The sequence below is a fragment of the Equus caballus genome, chromosome 1, assembly GCF_041296265.1.
Source record: "Equus caballus isolate H_3958 breed thoroughbred chromosome 1, TB-T2T, whole genome shotgun sequence".
Classification (NCBI taxonomy): domain Eukaryota; kingdom Metazoa; phylum Chordata; class Mammalia; order Perissodactyla; family Equidae; genus Equus; species Equus caballus.
Window position 1 is genome coordinate 159,479,059 of NC_091684.1, and position 27,096 is coordinate 159,506,154.

The window sequence follows — 27,096 nt, forward strand, 5'->3', positions numbered from 1 at the left end:
AAAGGGAATGTGAAGAAAAGTAACTAAATAGTTGAGAAGTTAAGTAATTTCAGAGTGTTGTTTTTAAAAAATAAACATTAGTAAATTCTTTACATTGGGACAGAATTGAACCCACATAGTTTATTCTTAAATCTTTTGCCTCCTAAAGACAATATACTTTCTATCCTTTTTGGAAAGCCACTTAAATAGATCTTGTTTAATTCCTTTGTTTAAAAATATGTCAGAAACACAGCTAATTACTTAATAAGGAACTGATTTCAGTATTGAATGAGAAGAAAACCACAACAAACACTTTTGACACAAGGAGCTTGAGCCCCAATTGTTGACTGAATAGGAACAGAGGAATTTTTTCCCCCAAAGCTATCCCCCTTAGTTTAATCTGCTTTCTTTAATTTTGAAGGAGATGGACGAACACATGCGGAGCATGTTGCATCACAGGGAACTTGAGAACCTGAAGGGCAGGTATGGGATCGGCTGTCTTCCATCAACTTGTGAATGTGGGGGGATCTGAGTGCTGATGATGCCTGTCAGCTTATTTTATACTAATCCTTCATAACTGAATATTATCTTATGGCATAGAACTATCTTTTAGAATTAATAACATGTACAATAGATTTCTTTGGCATTCAAACAGGATAAATATTTGTGCATCTCAAATGTGTAGAATTCACAGCAGCTTTTGCCAAGTAGATTACAATAAAGATGAGTTGTGATGAACTAGTTCTCTCATTAGTACGCTTTCTCATTCCTGCACACCAGCCTTACAACTCTAGGACGTTACAACTAGGACATATTATTGCCTCAGCGGAGTTACATTATTGCACGCCATAAACCTTTACTGTTGCTGGAATAGTGTAAGTCCAAAGTCTGCTATTTAGCACTGAATCTCATTAGTGTAAATACAGTCAAAGTACCTTGAGTTTTTAAGAATGCTATTTTGTGATGTAAAGATTGAGATGTTTGAGTAAAGAAAATCTAATAAGTAAACACCTTTAAAAAATGAAGTGTAGGGGCCAGCCCGGTGGCGTAGTGGTTAAGTTCACAGGCTCTGCTTTGGCAGCCCAGGGTTTGCCGGTTCAGATCCTGGGTGCGGACCTGTGCACAACTTATCAAGCCACGCTGTGGCAACGTCCCACGTAAATTAGAGGAAGATTGGAACAGCTGTTAGCTCAGTGACAATCTTCCCCCCACACACAAAATTATGTTGCAACTGTGTATATTCCGTGTCTTTTTTTTTCTTTTCCCATCTGTGCTTCCTTTTTTGATGTCTTGACTTCTGTGAATTTGGAGTTTGGAGACAGTATGGAACAGAGAAACATTGGGAAACTGAGAAATATTAATTATATCTTATTGCAGGAATAATAGTTACAAGCTCTCATCAGGATGCCAACCTAAGTTATTTGAAATTATTTGTATTTTAGGTCAGACAGTTTTAAATTATGTGGACAAATTAATATGTTGTTAAACTTTCTGCGTCTTTTTGGCATATTAGTGGAATTTTCCCTTTACTATGTGAAAGTTAGGTCTTAGCACCAGTACAAAGAGGCTTTCACTCCAATTTAGTGTCGAGAACCCTTCTCATCCTTGAATATATATGATCTTTAACTCATTATCTTTGGAAACCTGTAAATACAGTCAACATTTGATTATATGTAGATTATTTTAATTACTTAATCCCGTTTCCAACAGATTTCCTTCTGGAATTTACCTTTTTCTGGGCTGTTTACCTGCTACCTGACTATATTATAAAATCAAATCAAACAAATGAGGTCAGGAAATCTAATCATTATGTGAGAAGCCCATTTTATTCTAAGACTAATGCCTTATTTTATTCAAAGATCACTAATCAGCTATTTAAAACATTTAAAAAACAAATTTCAATTACTTAAGATTCATGTTCATAATCATTACAGAACCATAAAAAGTAAAAAAAGTAGAAGCCCTCTCACCCCTATCACCCGCCTACCCCCACCACTCCCCTCTTAGAGGAAAGCCAACAGTGTGGTGTATATCCTACCCAAACCTCTTTGTGAGTGTATGCATAGATTTATATTTGTATGTACACACACATTTTGTTTTGTCTTATTAACATACCTGAACCACATGCCATATATGTCTTGTTCTGTAACTTGTTTTTCCTCTCCTCCCACCCATCAACTTAACTGTGCTTTGGAGATTTTATCTACCATTTTCACTTATTTGGGGCAAAGTCAAATGATAAGGAGAAAGCATTAGAAGCCTCTGAACTGATGATATAAATATCAGCTTTAGCACCCAAACTCATTTTATTTAGAAGAGAGCACTTTAGTACTTATTCACTCATATTTTATGTATGTATGTAATTTATGTATGTATGTATTTATTCATGGATGTATTATGTATGTGTGTGTATGTATTTATATATGCATGCATGTATGTATGTATTGATTGATTGATGAGGAAGATTTGCACTGATCTAATATCTGTTGCCAATCCTCCTCTTTTTTCGCTTGAGAACAATTAGCCCTGAGCTAACGTCTGTGCCAGTCTTCCTCTATTTTTATGCGTGGGATGCCTCCACAGCACAGCTGATGAGTGGAGTAGGTCCAAACCCGCGAACCCAGACTGCCAACGTGGAACACTGGAACTTTAACCACTCAGCCACAGGGCTGGCCCCCTACTTACTCATATTTTAGATACAGTGCTAACAAGTTTTATATAGTGTCCTGGCCTGTGACAAATTACTAGGGAGAAGGCAAGCAGGTAGTAAGGAAAGATGGCTGACAAAACTATAAAAAACAAAATCTCAGAAATCATTTACTTACCTGCAACATTTAGTATAGTGATAAACTGTCATCACTAGTTTGTACCATAGGGACAAATAGTTATCAGCCATTCTTCTTTTTTCTTCCTATCATGAGTTTGTGATCATTTCCTCTGGATTTCATGTTTAATTACTGGCTTTCTGATGTTAAAGCTTTCTCTTCTCTTTATATTTTGTCACTGTAATGTTTGGTTGTGATCTAGTTAAGAAATGTAGAGAGCATATTTTTTCGTTTTTTTAGTCTAAGCTTGATTGAGAAGTAACGTGTCTTAATTGGTTCACAATTGTGGACATCTGGAGCATTTCCCTATTTTTTCCTAATATACTTCTTCAGATGTGTGGGCTGTAAGTAATTTCTACAGATAGATGCTATTAAAAAGTCACAAACCTTTATTTATCGACCAGCTGTTGTGGTATAGTTAGAGCAAGCTTAATAAAGAAAAGCTTATGGATGGAATATCTTAAGGCTTTGCCTTTCACACAGGAGAGGAAATTGTGTGGTAACAGGATGGAGCTAATTTGGGTCCTCCTTTAAACGCCCTGAGGAAAATTTTTGCCTTTATTAGTTAAGGAATAAAGCAGTACTTTTTTTCCCCAACAGTTACTTTATTTATACAAAGTAGTAAGTATTTTAAGTGGTTATTGATAAAGAATTAGAAAACAGCACCATTAAAATATTATTTCATTTGTTGCTGCCTTTTTAAACATGTGGTTGAGGAAGTGTGAGTGAGTATTGTGTGTGGAACGGGGAATATACTTGCCTCCAGAACAGACATGTTTGAGTTTTCAAGAGATGTGGTTGACCTACCTTGTTTTTTCCTAGAGAAATGTGGATTCTCTCTTCTCTCTTTCTGAAGTTTCTTGTAAAGCTTATCTCTCTGGTTTTTTTTTTTTTAACTAGATTTCATTTATAAGAATAGTGTTAGAGATTTCTGTTTTTTGATAAATCATTTTTACTGTTAACTTTTACGTTGCACTGACTGCCTGTACCCTTCTGGGCAAGATCCCTTGAGATGTCTTTCTATCAGATAACTTTGGAACTGTGGTTAGTATTCTTTCTTACAAGGAAAGCAGAAATATCTTAAAAATCTGTTTTTGAGTGTCTGTTACATGTCCAACATATGCTTGTGCTTTGGGGGTTGCAAAGTGTGTGGGTTTATGATTATGGATGTTTATTTTTAACAGAGTTAAATACTGTCTGCTTTGCACTCCATTCCTTAATATTTTAAAAAGTCAAATGTGACCTTCCAGTTATGTCTTTAAAGAGAGAGGGATTTTGATGGTTTGGATATGAGAAAAATTCTCTGCGTTTTAGAAGGGTAAAATTAGGGATTTTATTTAAGAATACCTTTTCGAATCATATCCCTGGCACTGCAGTGTATAATTGAGCATTCTGTGAGTTTTTAGATAGCAGAGTGGGCTGAAACAAGTTCCGTAGTTTTAGAGAGCTTAAAGCCAAAAAGATTTTCTAACCAGAAAATTGAGTTGATTCAAATTTTTATTATAGCATAAATTATGTATTCTAGGGTAGTGACAGTTTTCAGATTCTTCTGATGCTGCCCACTGCGGATTGATTTATATTTATATATTTTTAACTTATTTCTGTGTTGCTGTGAGGTGAGGCCTGTTTTCTGTTACAAATTAATGTTCCCTTTGGATGAGCTCCCATAATTTTAATTGCTTGGGAGAAGAGTGACTATCCCTGGTAAACTGGAGAAAGTTGAGGATTATTCTTGAGTATATAAATGTAGTAAGTAAGTGGAAGACTCTCAGTGAAAATACTGTATTTAAGTTTCTGGAGGATTAGAATGAATTAGAATATTGACATTTAGGGTAATCAGGCAATGATATTTTCAGGGAACCTAGTCAGAACTCATTAAAATAAATCTTAATATCAAAGACTATATTGTATCTAGAGCATTTGAGGTTACAAAGTTCAAAAAAGGTGAAAACTTACAGATTTTTCCCGTTTTGCCGAGATGCTTTCCATGATTCTTATAAAGTAAAAAACTGTTTTTTGTTTGGTTTGGTTTTTTGAATTTACTGGGCATTATTTGTACCTTGTTACCCTAGACAACTGTAACCAAATTTCTTAGCATGGTGCCTGGAATTTAATAGTTGCTCAATAAGTTTTTTTCTTTTTGAGTAAATGTTCAGGTGATCTGTAACAGAAACCATCTTCTAGTAAATGAAGTGCTTAGTTTTGAGAGTCTCTTCTGGTTAATGGATGATGAATTCTGCCATGTCTTGGTAGAGATATGTGAGCATGTGAGGGGAAGATGGAGCCGTGTTGTGTGTTTGTGTGTGTCTGTGGGTCTGTCTGTCTAATCAAAGACAGCATGTCTTTTTGTGCAGATTTTTAAAATATACGTTGGCATAGTAAAAAATATCACTAGTATAAACCCAGGACAAATGGTACAGAGTTAAAGCAATTTGGATTCTTGAATGGATATTACTGCCCATTCATTACAACTGTGGCTGTGATGTTCCGATGTTTCTTATCAATGATTGCATAGACAGCTGAACCAATCAAGGGATTTCAGGAAGCTAAAAAAACAGTTAAATAATTCATCTACTACAGCTCTGGACATTGATTCAAGACTGACTTCTTAAACTGGCCAAGTGTAAGATTTACCATTAAGTGTGTAAAGTAAAAGGAAAAAAATTCCACCCAATTTTCTTCCTTGACTAAGAACGTGGTTTTGCTTCTCTCTAAACTACAGCATTTTCTGAAACTTGAGAAAAACCATTTGCCTAGCTCAGCTGTCAACTTCCTACAACTGAAATGCTTTCCATTCCCTTTAAAATAAGCTCTTCTGAAGCAGAATGTAGATCACATGTATCATCCAGACCAAAAAAGTTTTCTGAGACTGCTCCTATCATTTGCCCTGGGGTCCGGAATCTTCACATTCCGGGCAGAGCTCCAGCTGTTCCAGTCTAGTTCCCCGGTTGGGATTGGCTACGGTGCCTACTCTTTTCTCCACCCCTTAACTTTCACTGGGTGAAAGCTCTTGAGCCAGAGATTAAATGTGAGCACTGTCACCAGGTTTTCCGAGTGCAGCTGGCACCATGGGTGTGCTCCAGAGCAACTCCCGTTTGCTCTGAGCCCCCTGCCCTGCCTCCCCTTTCACCATGTTTCCTCTGGCAAGATTTTAAGTACAGCAATTCAAGAAGATTTCTCCTCCTAAGCTACGTTATTCTGAAGTGTATTGCCTCTTGATTGCTGGAAAAGAATCTTAAATTCATTTCAAAAATAACTTATGAACAAACTTATTAAAAGTGATGAAAGGAGCATTGAAATTGATTAGCACTGATTTTTCACTGTGCCAAAGTGTGCAGTGTCTTTCAGAGGAAACTATAACAGATCTGGTGAGTGTGCCATGCCAGTGGGGAGAATTGAATGTCCCTCATCTCCCTCTTTCCCTAGGGACAGTAGTCATGAGTGCCGAGTGTGCGGGGTCACAGAAGTGGGTCTCTCTGCATATGCAAAGCACATTTCTGGCCAGTTGCACAAAGATAACGTTGATGCCCAGGAAAGAGAAGATGATGGAAAGGGAGAAGAAGAGGAAGAAGATTATTTTGACAAGGAACTCGTTCAGTTAATAAAACAAAGGAAAGAACAAAGTCGGTGAGTAATGATTTTGATTTTTAAAACCTTTCTGAAATGGAATATGGTAGAGAATACATTTTCCATTTCCATACTTTCTAGCCTATAGTTTTCAAACTTACCTTAGTTATAAAGTTTAGCTTGAAGTTGCTATCTTATGCATAAAAGGTCGATGGAATCCTTTTTTGAACTCCTGTACTATCTGCTTTAAAAGAAAACAAACTCAGTATTGTCCCTGCATAAAAGCTAGCTAGAGTTGCTGCATATCTGAAATTTTTACTGTGTTGATAACTATGTTTAGAACTGTTTTTATTGCTTCCAGATTCTTTTGGACACCAATAAATTGTTTTTATTTGATATTCAAATTATCTAGTGGAAAAGTATTAGTGTATAAACTTCATTTGAACATATTATGTCGTATTTCTCATTACATCCTTAAGAAAAAATATTTTGCTTCATGTGAATTATCATAGTGCTTCTACCAAATTTGATTTATTCCTTTATTATTTAGTGCTTCAGTAAATATTTATCGAGTAAATTTATATTTATTTTAAGTTTGACAGTGTCAAAATCACTTGAGCAATGTAAGTTTTTCAGCTTGTGCTACATAATTTCAGACCTACATAATTCAGGTATTAGGCTTATGTATTTTTGCCTTACTGATTTGTGGTCTAAAGAGTTTAATTAATGAAGCAGAAATTTTCAGGTATGAGTAAAAAAGAGAGATAGAACCAGTTATGAGGTGGGGTAGTTTTTCAAGTCCTAAGACCAATGAGAAACATTTCAAAGTCTGAAAAAAGATTTTAAAGATTTTTCTTGAATACTAGTTATACCTGGTCTGTGCTTTGTTTTTAGTTAGAAGTTTAAATATAAAGGGGAAGTAGTTTTTACCCTATATGCTAGAGGTTTTTTGAACAAGTCTTTGAAGGAGACTGTGTTAGTCTTAAAATGTCAGTAGCAACATGGTCTTCAATCGCTCAGTTGTTTAGTCCTTCAAATGACATTCTCACTGCTTTCAGTAGAGCTGTAGTTTATTCTTGTTTTAGGGTGTTGGAGCCTCTGGGAGACTAACTTCTATTTTTGTTCTTACACACTTATGTCATTGTTAACTTGTCTGTGTAAATGACTAAACGTTAAGTGAGAGGGTGGAAGAGCTTCTCAGTAAATCAGACCTTTGTATCGTAGTTACTATTTGTTGAGTATCTGATAACGCCTCTTTGGTGAGTTCTTTAGAAAGTCTTCTGCTTCATGAGATTTTTTCTTTTTCCCTTCATGTGGTTTTTAATTTAGAGTGTTCTTTCTGGGCTGTGGGCTTAGCTGCATGCTCTTGTCCCCTCGATCCAGACAATTCTTAGTGGTCTAGGAATTCTGCCTTGTGACTGATTTGTTGCCCAATTCTCCCATTTGTGGATCACATTAGTATAGCAAGTCAGTGATCTTCTTGGATGTCAAAAGTTGCGTACCACTTAGAAGCAAAAGATAAAAGCAATTTGGTTAATGGTGGTACAAAAATCCTGCAAGTGTGCGTAATAGCACTTGTCATTTGGGGAATTAGGCTTTCCTGTTTAGAAATGGCTGTAATTCATAATGTAAGTGGATGTTTGAACTTTAAGGTAAATTAACGTGTGAAAAAAGAAATTTCAGTTTGTTTCCAAAATCTTATAGACATAAGAAGCTTTTAAAGTCAGTGTTGAATTTAGGATTTAAGTCAAGTTCAGCAGAGGGAGCCCAACTGTGGAAACTTTGTTTTGGGGTTTTCAGTCTCTCACAGCCTAGTGGTTAAGAGTGTAGACTCTGGAGTGAGACTCGCAAGGTTCAGGTCTCTGCCATACCACTTACAGGCCGTCTTACTCTATGCAAGATACTTAATCTCTCTAATCCCCAGTTTCCTCATCTAAAAACAGGAATAATAAGAATCTTCAGAGTTGTGAAAATTAAATGAGATAATCTGTATAAAGTGCTTAACATTAAATGCCTGACAGTAGGTACTGATCAAATTTTAGCTAGTGTTACTCAATTTTTTGAGCACCTACCACATGGTAAGCACTGTACTAGCCATACCATAGGCAGTTTGTAGAGGAAAATGATTTTACACCTATTCTGTGGTGTTTGCTTAAATTTATTCACATTTCTTTGGGCTCCTTGTGTAACACGAATAGTTGAAACAGCTGTAGCTTCTTTATAAAAACCTCTAGCTCATGGAGTTCCTTATAGCACTTACTGTGGGTGCCACTTATTTAAGTGCTATTTTGCTCCTGCCTGTGACCGTATTTCCTCAGCTAGGTTGTAAGCCCTTTAGGAACAGAAACTATACATGAAATTTTCTTTTGCCATTAACAGTCATTGAATGTGTGTTTGAGAAAGTGTTTATTAGTGAAAGTGATTATGCAAAGTAAAATCTTAACCATTTAAAATAGGTTAAGAAACTGGGTTTTTCAGAAAGAACCAAAAACTGAAGTCACGATATTAAGAGCAGCTGAACTTAAATTGTATTAACTGTGATAACTAACCATCACTGTGCAACATAATTGTTCTTATTTTCAAAAAGCTGCATAATGTAAAAATAGCAACTGCATAGTAGACAGGGGCAAAATCCCAGGACATGCCGAGAAAAAGAAGGTCAGGAAAGGGAAAGTAGTATAAATGTGTCAAATTTTTAATATTTCTGGTATGACAAGAGAAACAAGATATTAATTTCTAAGTCAATAAATTATGAAATATAAGTAATTATATCATTTAAGATATGAAAGTGACCCCTATTAGAAATAAAAATAGACTCTTAGTATATATTTCTAAGTAACAGGGGAAGGAGGTAGTGGGGATGTTTGGTGGGTTATACCTTTAAAGGGAACCTCAGAATTCCTTTAAATCACTAATGAAAAACTGTTTTTCTTCCAGACAAGATGAACCTTCCAATAGCAGCCAAGAAATAAACTCTGATGACAGGCGACCCCAATGGAGACGAGAAGACCGAATCCCTTACCAAGACAGAGAGAGCTACAGTCAGCCAGCATGGCATCATCGTGGACCTCCTCAGCGGGAATGGAAATGGGAGAAAGATGGCTTTAATAATACTAGGAAAAACAACTTTTCACATTCTTTGAGGAATAGTGGTGGACCAAGAGGATGTTCCGGGTGGCATAAGGGTGTTGCAGGAGGCTCTTCAACTTGGTTTCACAACCATGGTAATTCTGGAGGTGGTTGGCATTCAAATAGTGGAACAGTAGATTGGAATCATAGTGGTACAGGAAGGAATTCCAGTTGGCATTCTGAAGGAACAGGTGGCTTTTCCAGTTGGCATGTGAACAGCAGTAACGGAAACTGGAAATCCAGTGTACGTAGCACAAATAGTTGGAATTACACTGGCCCTGGAGACAAATTTCAACCAGGCAGAAACAGAAATTCTAACTGTCAAATGGAAGACATGACTATGCTATGGAACAAGAAATCTAAGTCCAACAAATACAATCAAGAGAGATATACTTGGCAGAGGCAAGAAAATGACAAAGTTGGTACAGTTGCCACATATAGAGGTCCTTCTGAAGAATTTACAAGTGATAAATTTCTTTCAGAAGGCTTACTCGACTTCAATTTTGAGCAGCTGGAAAGCCAAACCACTAAACAAACAGACACCATACCTTCCAAAATTGGTGGGAAGAATGGCAGTGTAGCAAGGGAAAAGCTCCGTCGCTGGACTCCTTACCCTTCCCAGAAGACTCTGGATTTACAGTCAGGAATGAAAGAAGTCACTGGTAACAAGTCAGAAATGATCGATAAGCCTTTGTTTGGTTTTAGCTTGACAAACACAAGAGCACAAGAGCCCCAAATCAATGAAACAAATAATTCCCCAACGCGGAAAACTCAAAAAGAAACACATACAGGATCTCTTAATCACAAAGCCGCTTCTGACTGCACTGCTTCCTATGAGGTGGCGAGAGAATGCCCCATTACAGAAAAACCTGAACAAGAGCATAACTTAAATAAGATACCATCATTAAAATCCCCACTCCTTCCAATTCCAGTCACTAAATCAGTTCCTCAAAAGCAAGAGCTAAAGAATCCCTCAAAAAATACCAAGACGAATTCTTTTTTTCCTGGAGAACACTCAACTCCCTTGAATAAACCCACTGTGGAAGACAATCATGGTCCTTCTTACATATCCAAATTGCGAAGTTCAGGTCCTCATGTTTCAAAAGGGAATAAAAGTATATTTGGCACTCAAAGGGAACCTGATGAAAATTTAATTGATACGTTACAAAAAGCCAAAGAGGTGCTGCAGTGTCATGAATCGTTGCAAAATCCACTTCTCAGCGCTTCTAAAAAGACCAGGAACTATGCAAAAGCAGATAGGAATGTAGAAGAATCTGAGAAAGGATCTTTGAAGATTGAGTTTCAAGTACACGCATTACAAGATGAAAGTGATGGGGAGATATCTGACACGGAAAAGCATGGAACGAAAATTGGAACCCTGGGTTCTGCAACTACAGAAGTTTTATCCTGCAGTGCTCACACTGCTGATGAGAAAGAGGGGGAAGACCAAAACCTGAACACATCTAGAAAACTATCCACTTCCCCATGTAATTTGGCAGTTCCCCAGAAAGAATCTGAGTTACAAATGACATCTGCAGCCAGTCCACACTCCGGCTTACTGCTAGAGTTGAAAAGCTCTCTAGAAGATGCACAGGCTGATGACCCTGTAAAATCTCATGCACCTTATGAAACAGAAGGCTTTGAGAGCACGAGCTTGGATGCAGAGCTTCAAAAAAGCGATATGGGTCAGCCCTCAGGCCCCCTGCTGCCTGAACTGAGTAAGCTTGGCTTTCCTGCCTCGCTCCAGAGAGATCTAACCCGGCACATTAGTTTGAAGAGCAAAACTGGAGCACACCTGCCAGAGCCAAACCTCAATAGTGCTCGCCGCATTCGCAATATTAGTGGTCATCGAAAGAGTGAGACAGAGAAGGAGTCTGGGCTAAAGCCAACCCTTCGGCAGATTCTAAATGCGTCTCGGAGAAATGTCAACTGGGAACAGGTCATTCAGCAAGTAACCAAGAAAAAGCAAGAGCTAGGCAAAGGCTTACCCAGGTGTGTGCCTCTTTTCAGTGTCCATTTCTCTCTCTCTTTTTTAAACTTACTCTTGGCCCTAGTCACGAGAATTCTACTTGTTATATTTAATTAAATGTTTGCAAAAATATACATTGTAGATGTCTGGTTTAAATATCAAAGAGGGACTGCTACTCTATATAGGTGGAATAAAGTGTTCCCTACCAGGGAATTCAGGTTAAAAAGAAGCACACTCGCTTCTGGGAAAAGTAGCACACCTACTTCATAGAAAAAAATAATCAGAAATCCAGCACTTTGGTTTTAGAAAGTGACAGCGTAAAAAAGTATGTTTATAAAATCTGTCTCTCTCTGGATCTGAATGAGCGGTACAACTTTTGAGTGTTACTGTTCTCGTTACCTTTTACTTAGAACCTCTGGATAGTTACCTTCTGTATTTACTCCGGGCATTGTATTTGTGATCACAAAATACTTTCTCTTAAGCAGTTGTGTAATATTTTGGCTTTTCATTTTATGTTGAGTTACTAAACTTTTTGGATGGTAAAGCAGTGTTCAACATAGGTTTGCTACTTGAAAATCATCCTGCTATATTATAGTTATATAGCCCTCCAGGCTTAAATTTCTATCCTTATTGAAATAATGTATTTCTTGTGCCGTCTTTCCCATGACTTGTGAGTATTATTGAGGTGATGAAATTCTTAGCATGGTGCCTGGCACTTGTGAATGCTCAGTAAACATTTTTGGTTTTGGTTTGTTTGCTCTTAAAAATTACCTATTTATTATTGAAGATTTAGAGCTCCATATTAAATAAAACTTTCAATTTTTACTCCCTCAAATGCATTCTCATAGCTGTATACAAGTCTCTAATTTAATACTTAAGTTACAATGCTTAGAATGTAGTTATTCACTTTATGTCTGGAACTCCTATTAGACTTAGCTTCTTGAGAACAGAAACCATCTCTATTTATATTTATAACCTGAGTGCTTAACAGAGTCTGGCACATTCAGTGATGCCCCCTCCTCCCCCGACCATGTCTGCTTTATGACTTTTTCTTTCTTTCTTAAGGTTTGGCATAGAAATGGTGCCTCTAGTTCAAAATGAACAAGAGGTCTTGGATTTGGATGGGGAACCTGATTTGTCCAATCTAGAAGGATTCCACTGGGAAGGTGTTTCCATTTCTTCATCCCCTGGGTTGGCAAGGAAGCGAAGCCTTTCTGAGAGCAGCGTCATCATGGACAGGGCTCCTTCTGTGTATAGCTTCTTCAGTGAGGAAGGTACAGGCAAAGAAAATGAGCCGCAACAGATTTTTTCACCCAGTAACTCACTGAGGGCTGCACAGAGTCAAAAAACAACCATGGGCCTCAAGCAGGAAGTGACACCTCTGGCTGCCTCCTTAAGAACAGGTGAAAGGGCTGAAAATGTTGCTACTCGACGGCGACATAGTGCACAGTTATCCTCTGACCATACAGTTCCTTTGATGCATTTGGCAAAAGACCTGAACAGCCAGGAGAGTTCTACATCACCGTCAGAGAATCAGAATGCCCAGGAGAGTAATGGAGAAGGAAACTCTTTATCATCAAATGCGTCCTCAGCCCTTGCAGTCTCCAGTTTGGCAGATGCAGCCACAGATAGTAGCTGTACCTCTGGTGCTGAACAAAATGATAGTCAGAGTATTAGAAAGAAACGAAGAGCCACTGGAGTGAGTATGGTTCCCTGTGCTTTTTATAGAACATTTCGTATGGTGACTTGGCTATTATAAGATTTAATTGTTTAATTTTGGGGGGGCATCTGGGGTTGGAATACTTTGGAATAGAAGATTTGTGAGGCTTTTATTTTCATAGTCTTATTCTGCTGGTTTTCACTGAGTAATTCTACTAAGTTAAGTGTAATTGAATATGAATGTACAGTACTAGGAAAATATGAAGTCATCTCTAAAACTAGTCTCCAAGCCACTGATTCTTTGTATCACCTGACCGAGGAGTAAGCCACGTCTTCAGCTGTCATTTGATCTGTTTTCATGATGCATTCTGTGCTGCTGCTGAGGAAAGGCATTCTAGTGTTGGATTTGTATTTGTAGGGCATGTAAGCTTGTTGGACCCAGGACTACTGCACTTAACACTAAGGTAGTTTTAATACTATGAGAGGGCATCTATTTGAGCATAGTCTTAGAAGGATTTTTAGTCTCTTTTATCTGTTTTTGTACCTCAGTTATCCAGCCCGTCCCTTTGAGAATCCATTCCTTTACTGACACCAATTCTCTTCTGACATCCCGGTCGCTAATATTGCTTAATCCTTTTAGGAAGTCTTTCTGAAAAGAAAGAGTTGCTGGTGGTGATATAGTCGGAATTTGGTGCTGTCAGAAGATGGGCTGTTTCCTTTAATACTGAGGCAATATAGCAGAGTAGTTAAGGGCATGTGTTGTAGACCTGGGTTCAAATTCCAGCTCTGCCCCTTTGAGCTAGACACTGTAGTGGATGTTGTTGAATGAGAGATTGTCCTGTGACAAAGCTAATATCTTGGGGCCTGTCTCATAAACTGTTTAGCTTTTTGTTGTGAAGATTTTCTTGCTGAAATTTAAAGTAGGAATTATGCCACAATGAAATCAGATATCTGTGTTACTGGCTTTGTCCATACTTCTGCCTCTGCCCTGCTTTACCAAGGTGAAATGCTTTGCCTAAGCCCCATTGGCTTTACCATTTCTAGGATCATAGGAAAGTACTTGACCTTAGAATCTATTTTTTTTTAAATCAGATAAATTCATTCAACTAATATTTGAGTTGCTACTATGTACATGAGACTCCTGCTATCCTGTTAGAGATCGTAGCAATAATAAGGAATAATGTATGACTATCTTAGAAGTCTTTTTTCTCCTTCTGGATAATGACCTGTACATATTTTTATAATTTAAAATATCTTATTTAATTTTAATATTTAATATTATTCAATTTTCTTTATCTCCTCAGGATGGATCTTCTCCTGAACTCCCAAGTCTTGAGAGAAAAAATAAAAGAAGGAAAATTAAAGGAAAAAAGGGTATAGTACAGAATATTCTGGCAGAGAGAAATTGTTCTTATAGGGAGGAGTCAAGCATGACCTCATTTTCTGGCTGGGGCAACTGTGTATCATTTGTAGAACTAGAAAATTCCTTGAGAGCATTTGTTCGAGTAGAGGAAGATGAGTTCCCTTTTGGATCCTTTGAGTTAAAGGACCTTAGAGACACCTAAATAGAGATATCCAGTTGGTTGTTGGATATGTGAGTCTGGAGTTTAGGGGAGAGCTCTTGGCATATTGAATGGGAAAAAGAAACATAATGATGACAAACACATACACATAGTAGAACATTTTATTTCAGGTAACTTAAATGTACAATTTCAAAGCTATATCTTCTTCAGGAAGACTTCTCTAATCAAGAGAACTATGTTATGTTAACTAATAGACTAGAATAATTATGAATTGGGAGGAGAGTGCAAGCAGGCCCAGTCTAAGATCTGGGGCCCAATCTAAGCAAAAGCCTTGGGTGAAGAGGGTGGTAGATAAAGGAAGAATGGGAAATGAAACCTATGATGGTTGATTTGCCTGGGACAAAGATTTCACTTGGAAGGTTAGCAGTGGGAGATGGTGATTAGGTAAGAGGGTATCATGTGGTAGTACACTTGAACCTATGAGGTACCTCCATCTTACCAGTTCTCGCTTTTGGTTTCTGGCTCTCACAACATCGGGCTTGACTACATGATTTGTGTGATTTGATGAGTCTGCAGTGACCTATTGGGGAGAAAATAAAGGCTTATCCTAGATAATTGATGTAGTTCCACCTCCTAAAGAGCTGTTTGATAGCAGTCTCCAGTATTAAACTGAGCCTTCTGGGTTCTTTTGGCAGAACGTTCTCAGGTTGACCAGCTGCTGAATATTTCCTTAAGGGAGGAAGAACTAAGCAAATCGTTGCAGTGCATGGATAACAACCTTCTGCAAGCCCGTGCAGCCCTTCAGACAGCGTATGTTGAAGTTCAGAGACTACTTATGCTCAAGCAGCAGGTAACAGCAGATGGAACATACAATGGAGATAGCTTATCTCTGAAGTTGGATTTCAAAATGCTTAACAAAGTATTTTATTTTTAGATAACTATGGAGATGAGTGCACTGAGGACCCACAGAATACAGATTCTGCAGGGATTACAAGGTATTTGGAGAGAATCTGATGGATTTATGTCCTCTGTAGCTTACTTTTTTCTTCTCTATAGAGAGGAATTAAAGTAGTCATGAAAGTCATGATTTCTCTCATGTCTCCTTGATTTCATCCTTCTACAGAAAGGCCTGTGAGACAGTACATCCCCATAATGCATAGCAACAGAGACAGTATGTTACAAGAAGAACCTTTGGTTAGGAATCAAAAGACCTGGGTTCAAATCTTGGCTCTTCCATTAGTATCTATATCACTTTGGATAAATTACTTAAAATCTGAAAAATTGGAATATTAGTGCTGGTATCCTTGGTGGTTGTATAGATATGTGAAAATGTAGTTGGAAGAATAATGAGGGGCCATAAAATTCTCTTGTAATCTTTAAAAATACAAATTGGCTCAGAAATGAGTGACTTTTCAGATACATTTTTGCATTTGTGTGTATGTATTTTCCCATTCTAGAAACATATGAACCTTCTGAGCGCCCAGACCAGGTTCCCTGTAGCCCTACACGAGAACAAAGGAACAGTAGATCTCAAGCATCTGCTGATGCCATGCTGCTGCCTACTCCCTTTTTCCCAGTTTTTCTGGAGCCTCCATCTTCTCATGTCTCTCCATCTCCTTTCCGAGTAACCACATCTCCTGCTTTCCAAGCCCATGGCGTGGTTCCCGCTCCAGACTCATCGGTTCAGATTAAACAAGAGCCCATGTCTCCTGAACAAGACGAGAATGTGAATGCTGTGTCACGAGGCTCTGTTTGCAATGCCTCCAAGGAATTACTGCAAGCCAATAGTATGTAAACTTTTCTCTGGGTTAAGGGCAACCCTGTAGTGGGTCTGGGGCAATTTTATAATAGTGATGTAAAGTCGTACTTGCCTGTCAAAGCTAAAATTATTACAGTTAATCTTTCTTGAAGTTTCCTTCCATCAGGAGGATTATCTAAATAACTTTTCCCTAAATCTGGGATTACTGAATTGACTTTGTATTAGCACCTAAAATATTCCATTTATTAGGATTGGTGCAGAATTATTTGGTTTTTGTGAGATAAATGGGGTTCTAGTTGTTCAGTCAATTTTCTAGATAAGGTATATCCTCTGAATTTCTCAGCTCTTAACTGTCTTTATCATCTAAAGTGCAAGCCAGGATTAATATAAGCCTGAGAGGCAGGTGGCCATGATGAAAGGCAGAGGCCTGAGGGGTTTGGAATCATCTAATAGGAAGTTGGGTGGTTTTGAGAAATAGCCAGGGTTTTTGCTCTTTTTATAAAATAACACTCATCTGGTTACCATTTGAGAATAACTTCTAAGCTATTTAAAATCTTATCTGAAGTTTGTATAACCACATGGTAGTATATTGGAAGTTTAGTAAAAAGTGAGCAAAGAAACTGGCATTGTGTGAGTTGAGCAAAAACGAAGTCTGAAGAATTAACCTAGATTTTGCTACCTGTTGCAACACTAATCTAGATATCTATATCAAATGTATATTAGCTTTCCTATTGAATTTTGTTACCGTTTTTTCCCCCCCAGCGTCCCAGTACGTAGTTGTACATCCTAGTTGTAGGTCATTTTAGTTCTTCTACGTGGGATGCTGCCACAGCATGGCTTATGTGCACTGCATAGGTCTGCACACAAGATCCTAGCCAGTGAACCCCAGGCCACCGAAGCAGAGCATGTGAACTTAACCACTTGGCCAGCCCCAGAATTTTGTTACTTTTATGTGGATAGTATTTAGTATTTTTTAAAAAACTAGTAATGAAGCATTATAGCCACTTTTTAAGCTAATATTTTCAAAAATAGCTTTTATTAGATTTCTTTTTTTGATTGCAAAAGTAATTTCATGTTCATTGTAAAAAATTGGGAAACTATAAAAATATAGATGTTATTTTGTTATATATTATTTCGGTCTTTCTTAAATCATAAATATTTGTGTGTTTACATGTAGACTTTATACAAAGAACAAATCGTAGCCTATTATAACCTGACTTTTTTCTGTTTAATATATCATGACCATTTTCCTGTGTCATAAAAATAATTCATCTAAAATATTTTTATTTTATTAATTGTATAATACTTGAGAAGTTGCATAATAATCTGGATATACAATAACTTATATAACCTTTAAATATTTAGGTTTTTTTCGTTTTTTAATATTCTGTATAGCACTGTATAGTATATATTTTTCAGTATGTCTGTTTATTTCATCAGTGTAAACTCTATCAAGTCAAAGAAAATAGACATTTTTAAGTCAGCTGACTTTACTAGGTAGCTAAATGGGATGATGTACAGGTAAAATGCATAGTGAAAACTTCTAAGAAATGAAGACGAAAGCAGTTTAGTTAAGTAGATATTTAAGTGTCTACTGAGAATAAAAACAATGCTTTGTGGACATTTCAAAGAAAGAAAGAAAAAAGATGGATAGAAACAATCCTTTCCCATAAGGAGCTTTTGTAGGGTATGACATGCACGTTATTTGTGAGATGAATGCAAGGCAAAGTGTAGTATGTACTGTAATAGGCATTTGTGTCGATTTGGGGAAGCCGAGGGGTGAGATAGCAGCTTTAACAGTCATGGTTTAGTTAACATATTGAAATGTCATTATTTGGTAGAGATTCAATCAGAGATAAATAATTGAAGTTTATGACTATAAATAGCAGACATAAAAAAAGATGCAATTTTTTTTTCTTCTGAATTCAGGAGAGATCAATGACAGTTGTCCAGTTTATCCAGTTATTGCTGCAACATTGTCCTTGTCAGAGCTAACAGAAAGTTTCCATGAGCCTAGCCAAGAACTGAAGTTTTCCGTGGAGCAGGGAAATGCCAGAAACAGAGAAAACATTCCCTCTTCCCAATCAGCTGGTCTTCCTAGCATAAATAAAGAAGACGAAGAGCCAGCCAAAGGTAACAGTGGGTCTGAAGCCTGTACCAGTTCTTTTCCAAGGTTGTCCTTTGCCTCAGAAACCCCTTTAGAGAAGGAGCCCCACTCTCCAGCTGACCAGCCTGAACAGCAGGCAGAGTCCACTCTGACATCAGCTGAAACTAGGGGAAACAAGAAAAAGAAGAAACTGAGGAAGAAGAAAACTCTACGAGCTGCCCATGTTCCTGAGAACAGTGACACTGAACAGGATGTATTTTCTGCTAAGCCTGTAAGGAAAGTGAAAACTGGAAAGTCAACTAAAGGGGGGAAAGTCACAACCTCCACGTGGGAAGATAGCAGAACTGGCCCAGAACAAGAGAGTGTCAGAGATGAGCCGGATAGTGACTCATCTCTAGAAGTCCTAGAAATTCCTAATCCTCAGTTAGAAGTAGTAGCCATTGATTCTTCTGAATCTGGAGAAGAGAAACCAGACAGCCCATCTAAAAAGGATATTTGGAACTCCACAGAGCAAAATTCGATAGAAACTTCTCGTTCTGGTTGTGATGAAGTGAGCTCCACCAGTGAGATTGGCACGCGTTATAAGGATGGCATCCCTGTAAGGTAAGGATGTGGTGTTGGTTCAATCAGAACAGCTTTCATCACCATTCTTCGTTTCTTAAAACATAGAACTTTTTGTTATGAATCAGAATTTTTAAAAGAATCAAATTTATAGAAAATGAGTAGGGATTATGGATATGGAAGAATCAAACCTTGGTGGTAGAGATTTTCTGCTTTTTCATTTGTGTTGTAAATATTTACTGTACTTTTATTTCCTTTCATATAGAAATTTTGGATGGAAAACTGATCTCTTATATCACTGCTACTTACCCATTATTTAGAACAAACCTCTGAGTCAGGAAAATGTAAGTTTTACTACCTGTCCTGTTCACACAGATGCTAAGAAGACTTTTGCTATTATTTTGTAGTGTGGCAGAAACTCAGACTGTGATCTCCTCCATAAAAGGATCAAAGAACTCCTCAGGTATTTGGTTGTTCAGTTTTATTTAAATTAACCACAGAAAACAAGGCTAGAGCCAGGGTTTAAATCTACTTAAATATGCTTATAGAACATGGGGTGGGGGTTATCACCAGGAAGATAACTTTGCCCAGCAGTGATGGTATCCCTAAAGCCTCAGATCCTGGCTGCTCAGTTTCTTACTTACATCTCTCTTGTCTGGCTCTCTTATCTGTTCAGCACGTTAATATTAAGGTCTCATTGGTTCCAGAGGTTTTTGTTTGAGAAGAAACTGCTTAAAGAATAACGCCTTGCTCAATGAAATGACTGGCAGCAGGGGAGACTGGATGTGGAGAAATGTTTGGTACCTTACAGATATCACTCAAAAGCTCATTATGTTAATGTCTTTTTCTTAAGTGAAAGCCCTTCCTCCCCGCCTTTTCTTATTATGAAATCTTCATAACGAAGATCATTAATGAAGAATGTGGTGTTTCGCTAGGGGAACTAGGTTTCAAGGAGAATCCAGAGACCACTTTGTTGTGTAATGGTTTTAATTTTTGAGTATCTTTTCAGACACAAGCAGACATGTCTCTGAAACATATACTTGTTTCCTAGAAATATCTTCAGAGCCAGGAGATGATGATGAGCCCACAGAAGGGAGTTTTGAGGGGCACCAAGCTGCGGTGAATGCAATTCAGATATTTGGGAACTTACTGTATACCTGTTCAGCAGATAAAACTGTCCGAGCTTATAATCTGGTGGTAAGTTGATGTATCAATTTGAATGTTTATGGTTGGTTGCAGGTTTTAGAACTCCAGCTCTCACTTTCTTAACCCATATAGGAACTTATTTGCTGTCCAGAGATGAAGTGGGCTTTAGACTAACTTTAGATCAGTTGGATCCAGTGGCTCAGCAGGGTCACTGGGGACTTAATTTCTTTTTTTTATTTTTTTATTAAAGATTTTATTTTTTTCCTTTTTCTCCCCAAAGCCCCCCAGTATATAGTTGTATATTCTTAGTTGTGGGTCCTTCTAGTTGTGGCCTCCGCCTCAGTGTGGTTTGATGAGCAGTGCCATGTCCGCACCCAGGATTCAAATCGATGAAACACTGGGCCACCTGCAGCAGAGCGCGCGAACTTAACCACTTGGCCGCGGGGCCAGTAAGGTGGACTTAATTTCTTTTTCTCTCCACTCTGCCTTCTCTGGTACCACCTTTTCCTAAAGCTAGTTTTCCTCCTACTTACAGATAGATACTAGGAGCCACTGGAGTTGTTTTTTTTTTCCCTCTCGCCACCGAAAAAGGGTCCTGTGCTTTACTCCCTGAACAATAACTTGCCAAAGGGAGATGGGATTACAACAGTAAGCTTGGGCCATCAGGTCCCAGCTCTGGAATTGGCGATGAGGTCAGTCGCATAGCTGCTACATAGAAGAGGGGGATGGAATGAATACTGGAGAAGTATCAGAGGAGGCATTTCCCTTGGCAGTTGATTACTTATCCAAATTATTAAGGGAGCAACAGTCTTCCACTACCCCACACTTAGTATAATCTGATGCTTATTACTCTTCATTTTCATAGAGTGAACTCTTGAGTTTTGAATTTGGTATATGTCAGACTAATTCTGTTTATCAAGGATAGCCAAGAAACTTTAGGAACACTCTGTTGCCTGAACAAACATCATGAAAGTATTTGAAATTGCTGAAGTCCTTGAAAATCAAAAGGTTAGACAAGGGACCAAGAAAATGTGTTTGCTCTAGGCAACAGTTGTATAAATTCCTTTAGCCTAACGATGTGAGGGGCAACAGGGATGACTGAAGGAAGGAAGCAGTGGTACCAGGAAGTGTGAGTGTAAGATTTGGGAGATTGGCTCTAATTCTAAATTGTAAGGTGGGTATGTATGTATGTACATTTTAAATAGATCTCAGGATGTGTGCGGAGATAAAATTTAGGATGTTCCTTTATGGAACCACACACCTGGACCACTAGGACCTGTGATGACATCTGACAGTCTTTGAATATTGTGGAGCATTCTCACAAGCTACTAATCAAATGCAGGAACTTATCTGGGTAATTAGCTATAGTTTGGATTTGCTAGATCTTTGGTCCGTATGTCGGAGAGCTTTGCTGTAGGCATTAATTAAAATTCCGATCTATCTTGTAGCAAATTGCCCTAAGTACTTTTTGGTGTGGTTCAGCTAACATAGTTGCAGGTAGCTCACTACATGTGACTGTTTGCTGGGCATTCAGTGAACAGATATTTACTGAACACCTTTTGTGTATGAGGCACTGTTCTAGGCACTGAGGATACAGCAGTGAACTACGTGTTGTAGCATCTTTTTGTTGAGGAAATGTGTTATCTAATCCTTTTATATTCACAACTAATGATCTGATCTGTGCTTGACTTTAGAGTCGGAAGTGCATTGGTGTCTTTGAGGGTCATACCTCCAAAGTGAACTGCCTCCTGGTTACTCAAACCTCTGGGAAGAATGCTGCCCTTTACACTGGTTCCAGTGATCACACCATTCGCTGCTATAATGTTAAGGTAAGTGGGTCCAGAGAAATCAAAAGTGCTAATACTGAACTGCTTGATTGTATGTACTGTGTAGAGTGGAGACACTGAGACAAACACTTCATTCTTCTCCCCTTTTTCTCTTTTGCTTCTGAACCTATTTTAGTTCACTTGTATAACCCTTAGTAGAAATGAAGCTTATGAGAAATGAGTGTTTTCTGTCTCCCTCCACTAGTATTTTTTCATTTACTACTATTAGTAATAAACCTCCCTTGATCTTTCCCACAAATATTACTCCTGATTTTTATTTTCACATCATATGCCAAAATTAATCCTAGATAGAAAAGAGAATAAAATGTTTAAATTTTTTAAACTTGAAAACTTAGAAGTGGATATCTCCTCTGAGAAAGAATTTTCTAACTCTAAATGCATTGAAAGAAATGAAAGAAAATTTTTTGCATAAAAAAATGTTCTTAATTTCTTTAAAAGACTTAATTATTTGGAGCAAAATTTATAATATTAAATCATTAGGTTTTTAACATGTGGATGGAATATGTGTGATATCAGGAATACAAAGGAGAGGGAGGGAATGGAGTTGTGCTGGTACAAGGTTCTTATATTTTATTGGGAATAAGTCACTATTAGCTTGAAACTAGAGTGTTATAATTTAAAGAGGTAATCCCTCAAGTGCTGGTTCACAACTTCAGCATGCATCAGATTAACCTAGAGAGCTCGTTAAGATATGTATGTAAAATATGTACCACTGGACCCTACTCAGCTTCTAATTCAGTAGTTTTGGAATAGGGCCCAAGAATTTACATTTCTGACGTGATACTGATGCTGCTGGTCTGTTGTCCACACTCTGAGAACAACTGCCCTAGAGCAACCACTAAAAGAATAATGCAGAGAAATAGAACTAAAAAATTGAATAGAAGAATTCAAATTGCATACTAAAAAAATATTTAATAGAAAACAAGGCAGAAACGAAAAATGAAACAAATTGAAAGCAGGTAGCAAATTGGAGACCTAAATCTAACCATATTTAATAATTATATTAAATGTGAATTAACGCTAACATCAAAAGGCAGAAACTGACTACATAAAGGAGAAGTGTCAAAGTCTACACCATCTGTAAGACACGCACTTTAAATTGAAAGACATGAGTAGGTTGAAAGTAAAAGAATGGGAAAAGATGTACTGTGCAAGTAGTAACAAAAGGAGCTGGAGTGGCTTGTTACTATCAGGGAAATAGACTTTAAGACAAGGAGTACTGCTAGAGACAAGGGTGGTAGTCCATAATGATAATAGGGTCAGTAACAATTATGTAGCAGTTATAACAATACAACAATGTAACAAGATATAACAATTATAAATATATGTACCTAATAACAGAGCTCCAAAATACACGAAGAAAAACTGATAGAAGTACAAGGAGAAATAGACAAATCCACAGTTAGTGTTGGAGACTTCAACACCTCTCTCTCAATACTTAATAGACAACTAGACAGAAAATCATCAAAGATATAGGAGAATTGGACAACACTGTTGATGAACAAGATCTAATTAACATTTATAGAATCCTTCACCCTCAAACAACAGAATACACGTTCTTTTCAAGTGCACATGGAACATTCACCAGGATAGACCGTGTGTTGGGGCATGAAGTAAATCTCAGTCTTAGTGAGACTCTCAATTAAAAGGATTGAAATCATTTAGAGTATATTCTCCAACCACAATGGAATTTAATTAGAAATCAATAACAGAAAGAAATCTGGGAAATCCCCAAATATGGGGAAATGAAATAGCATGTTTCTAAGTTCCCTATGATTCAAAGTCACAAGGGAAATTAGAAAATATTTCAAAGTAAATGAAAAAGAGAATACAACTTACCATTTGTAGGATGCAGCTAATGCATCGTTGAGAGGGAAATTTATAGGGTTTTTTTTTTCCTGCTTTTTCTCCCCAAATCCCTCCAGTCTATAGTTGTATATTTTAGTTGTGGATCCTTTTAGTTGTGGCATGTGGGACGCTGCCTCAGCATGGCCTAATGAGCGGTGCCATGTCCATGACCAGGATCCAAACTGGCGAAACCCTGGGCTGCCAAAGCAGAGCACACAAACTTAACCACTCGGCCACGGGGCCAGCGCCTGAAATTTGTAGTTTTAAATGCTTATATTAGAAAAAAAGAAAGGTTTAAAATCAATTATCTAAGTTTCTAAGATATTAGAAAAAAGAAAAAGTAAAAGGAAATAATAAAGAGCAGAATGGACATCAACAATATCTAAAAGTGACAAACTATAGGGAAAAATCAATGAAACCAAAAGCTAGTTCTTCAAAAAGGTAAATAAAATAGATAAACTTTTAGCTAAATAGATCAAAAAAGAGAGAAGACACAAATTTCCAGTATCCAGAATGAAAGAAGGAACCTCATAGCAGCATTATTCATTTTAGTAATAGAAACAGTCAATACATCTATCAACTGGTAGATAGATTAAAGGTGGTATATAAAATAAATGTGGGATGTAAAATAAATGTGGAATAATGCTAGCAACAAAAAGGCACAAACAATTGCTACATGTAGCAAAATAGGTGGATCTCAGAAACATGCTTTGTAAGCAGTCTGATGTGAAATACTGTATACTGTATGTTCTCTTTATATGACATTCTAGAAAAGGCAAAACTGTCAGGGTTGCTGGGATGGTAGTGGGAATTGACTCAAAGAGGGTAAAGGTAACTTTTTGGAGTTGCTGAAAACATTCTGAAAGTTGATTGTGGTAATAGTTGCAAGGCTGTGTACTTTACCAAACTTAACAAAATGTGTGTTTAACATGGTGAATTTTATTATGTGGAAATAATACTGTAAAAAGCCATTAAAAATTGTAAACAAGTTTTGTCAAGAAATAGTCAAGTAAAAAGAGGGAAAAATAGTTGTAATATAGGATAGAATAAACCTAGGGTTAATATTGTTGTAAGGAGCTTACACCTTTGAGAAGAGAAATTCTAAAATCCTTGTACATAAATTGGGAAAAAAGCAGAAACAAATTCCTTAAAAAGAGGAAATACAAATAACTATTTGAAAATAAAAGTCTTGCCAGTAAGTGGAAATTAAAACAAAAGTTCATTACCACTTTGATTTATAAAATTAGCAAAAACTTTAAAAGATTTTTCAATATTTTTAAGGGTTCTGACATGAGTAGTATTTGGCATAGTGGGACTGTCATTAGTGAAAAAATTCTTAGTGAGTTTTTGAAATTGAGGTATAACTTTATATGGTAAAGTACACAAATTTTAAATATACAGTTTGGTGAACTTTTACGTCGGTATATGTTTGTGTAACCACCACCAAGATCAAATATAGACCATTTCCATCCCCCTGAATCTTCCATTATACACTTGCCAGCCACCTCCCCCCCCCGCCCCCAAAGAATACCATTATTCTGGGTTCTGTCATTATGGATTATTTTTGTCTGTGTTTGAACTTCCTGTAAATAAACCATACTACATATATTCTTTCATGCCTAACTTTATCTCACCATAATGTCTGAAATTAATGTATGTTGTTGTATGTACCAATAGTTCTTTTTTTATAACTATATAATATTCAATTTCCCCTATAAAATTATTTATAAGACAGAGACAACATGAATCTTAACATTTGGTCATATTTCTTGTCTTTTTCTCTGTTTTACAGTTTCGTATGTGGCATTTATATTTGTAATTCTGTGGGGGAAATTGAATAATTTGAAAGACTGACTCTTTTAGGTGTGAAGGAAGATTGGGAGAAGAGATCAAAAGCTTTGACAGCTACAGCTTTTGTCATCCTACCCACAGCTTGTTCCATCCTACCCAGTTATAACCATATTGATTTTAACATCTGTATCCAAACCTGTTTAAAAAAAGCTACACTTGGGCCTTTAGTCGCTTAGTTTCAGTCAACAGCAAACCTTGAGCACTTTCTACATTACTGGCCCTATTCTAGGTTGTAGGTAATTAGATTTGCTAGTATAACCCAGCTCTGGAAATTCATGGAAATCATTTCTTGAAGGTCAGATCAAACTCTTATCTGGGTATGCGTCAGAATTACTAAAGAAATTTAAAAAATATACATTAGAGCCTACTCAATTAGAATCCCAGGGATTAGGGGTGAAACTTGGAGTTCTATATATTTTTTAAGTTTCTTGGGTAATTATGGACCCGCTAACTTGGCACTGGCTTGAAGGATGAGTTTGGGAGCTATTGAATTAGAGAGTCAGTTGTAGGAAAGTACATATTTGATTAATGCAATTATCAAGTATGTAGCTATAATCTTCATTTTCCTTTTTAGATGTCAAATGCAGCTTTAACTTTATCTTTGGCTACTTAATTTAGGAGGTTAAGACCCAGTTCATAGTGCCCTTTGAAGAATTTCTATATTCTAAATTAGAAACATGGGTAACATTATTGGGATTTGTATTTGTTTTTAATATTACCTACAGCTCGAGGGTCTTTGGCCACATATTTCAAAAGAGAAAAAAATCTAAGATTGTCTTCTACCAAGTAGAGGATGCTACATTTTCTTCCTCATAAAAATCATTTCACACTCTGCTTTCAGAAGGATTGTTTTCATATTTTACTTGCCTATTAACCTCTGCTGAGTAGGTGTTGTGTACTTTTATCAGACACGAGAGTGTGTGGAGCAACTACAGCTGGAAGACCGGGTTCTCTGCCTCCACAGTAGGTGGCGAATCCTTTATGCAGGACTGGCAAATGGCACCGTGGTCACCTTCAACATAAAGGTTAGTGGTTGGGGAGAGAAGGCTGAATTCCCATTCCACTTGAAAATAATGTGAGTGTGTGTGGGAAGAAGTAGAAGGCAGATATTTCCCTGTTTTCTTGTGTGAGAAAGCCACAGAATTAGCTGCTACTCAAAAACTGTTGTCTCCTGGTGTAAGTGAAACAAGATCCTGCATTCTGTCTGCTCAGGCCCAAGTGTGCCAAGACCAAAATGTAACTCTACTAAATTAAACCAAGCCTGACGATTTGGGGCCAAATAATGAGTCACACGTTAAACTAGTCTGTCTCATTTTAAGAATGACA

General features: G+C 37.3%; 1 protein-coding gene across 7 annotated transcripts in view; it reads left to right on the forward strand.

Moving 5' to 3' along the window:
* Window positions 1-27,096, forward strand: part of ZNF106 (zinc finger protein 106) — a 59,385-nt gene that overhangs the window by 20,854 nt on the left and 11,435 nt on the right. For 4 of the 7 annotated variants that reach the window (XM_070238561.1, XM_070238563.1, XM_070238566.1 and 1 more), the window contains 12 exons: window positions 6,231-6,431; window positions 9,309-11,492; window positions 12,535-13,168; window positions 14,433-14,502; window positions 15,347-15,501; window positions 15,586-15,646; window positions 16,109-16,438; window positions 18,340-19,120; window positions 19,486-19,541; window positions 20,130-20,275; window positions 21,919-22,053; window positions 26,679-26,795. In XM_070238561.1, coding sequence (XP_070094662.1) covers window positions 9,826-11,492; window positions 12,535-13,168; window positions 14,433-14,502; window positions 15,347-15,501; window positions 15,586-15,646; window positions 16,109-16,438; window positions 18,340-19,120; window positions 19,486-19,541; window positions 20,130-20,275; window positions 21,919-22,053; window positions 26,679-26,795 — 4,152 coding nt within the window. In that variant the 5' untranslated portion in view covers window positions 6,231-6,431; window positions 9,309-9,825. Of the gene's footprint in view, window positions 1-400; window positions 463-6,230; window positions 6,432-9,308; window positions 11,493-12,534; window positions 13,169-14,432; window positions 14,503-15,346; window positions 15,502-15,585; window positions 15,647-16,108; window positions 16,439-18,339; window positions 19,121-19,485; window positions 19,542-20,129; window positions 20,276-21,918; window positions 22,054-26,678; window positions 26,796-27,096 lie in introns of all 7 variants that reach the window. The other 3 variants (XM_070238554.1, XM_001503268.6, XM_070238556.1) reach the window with 1 other exon arrangement.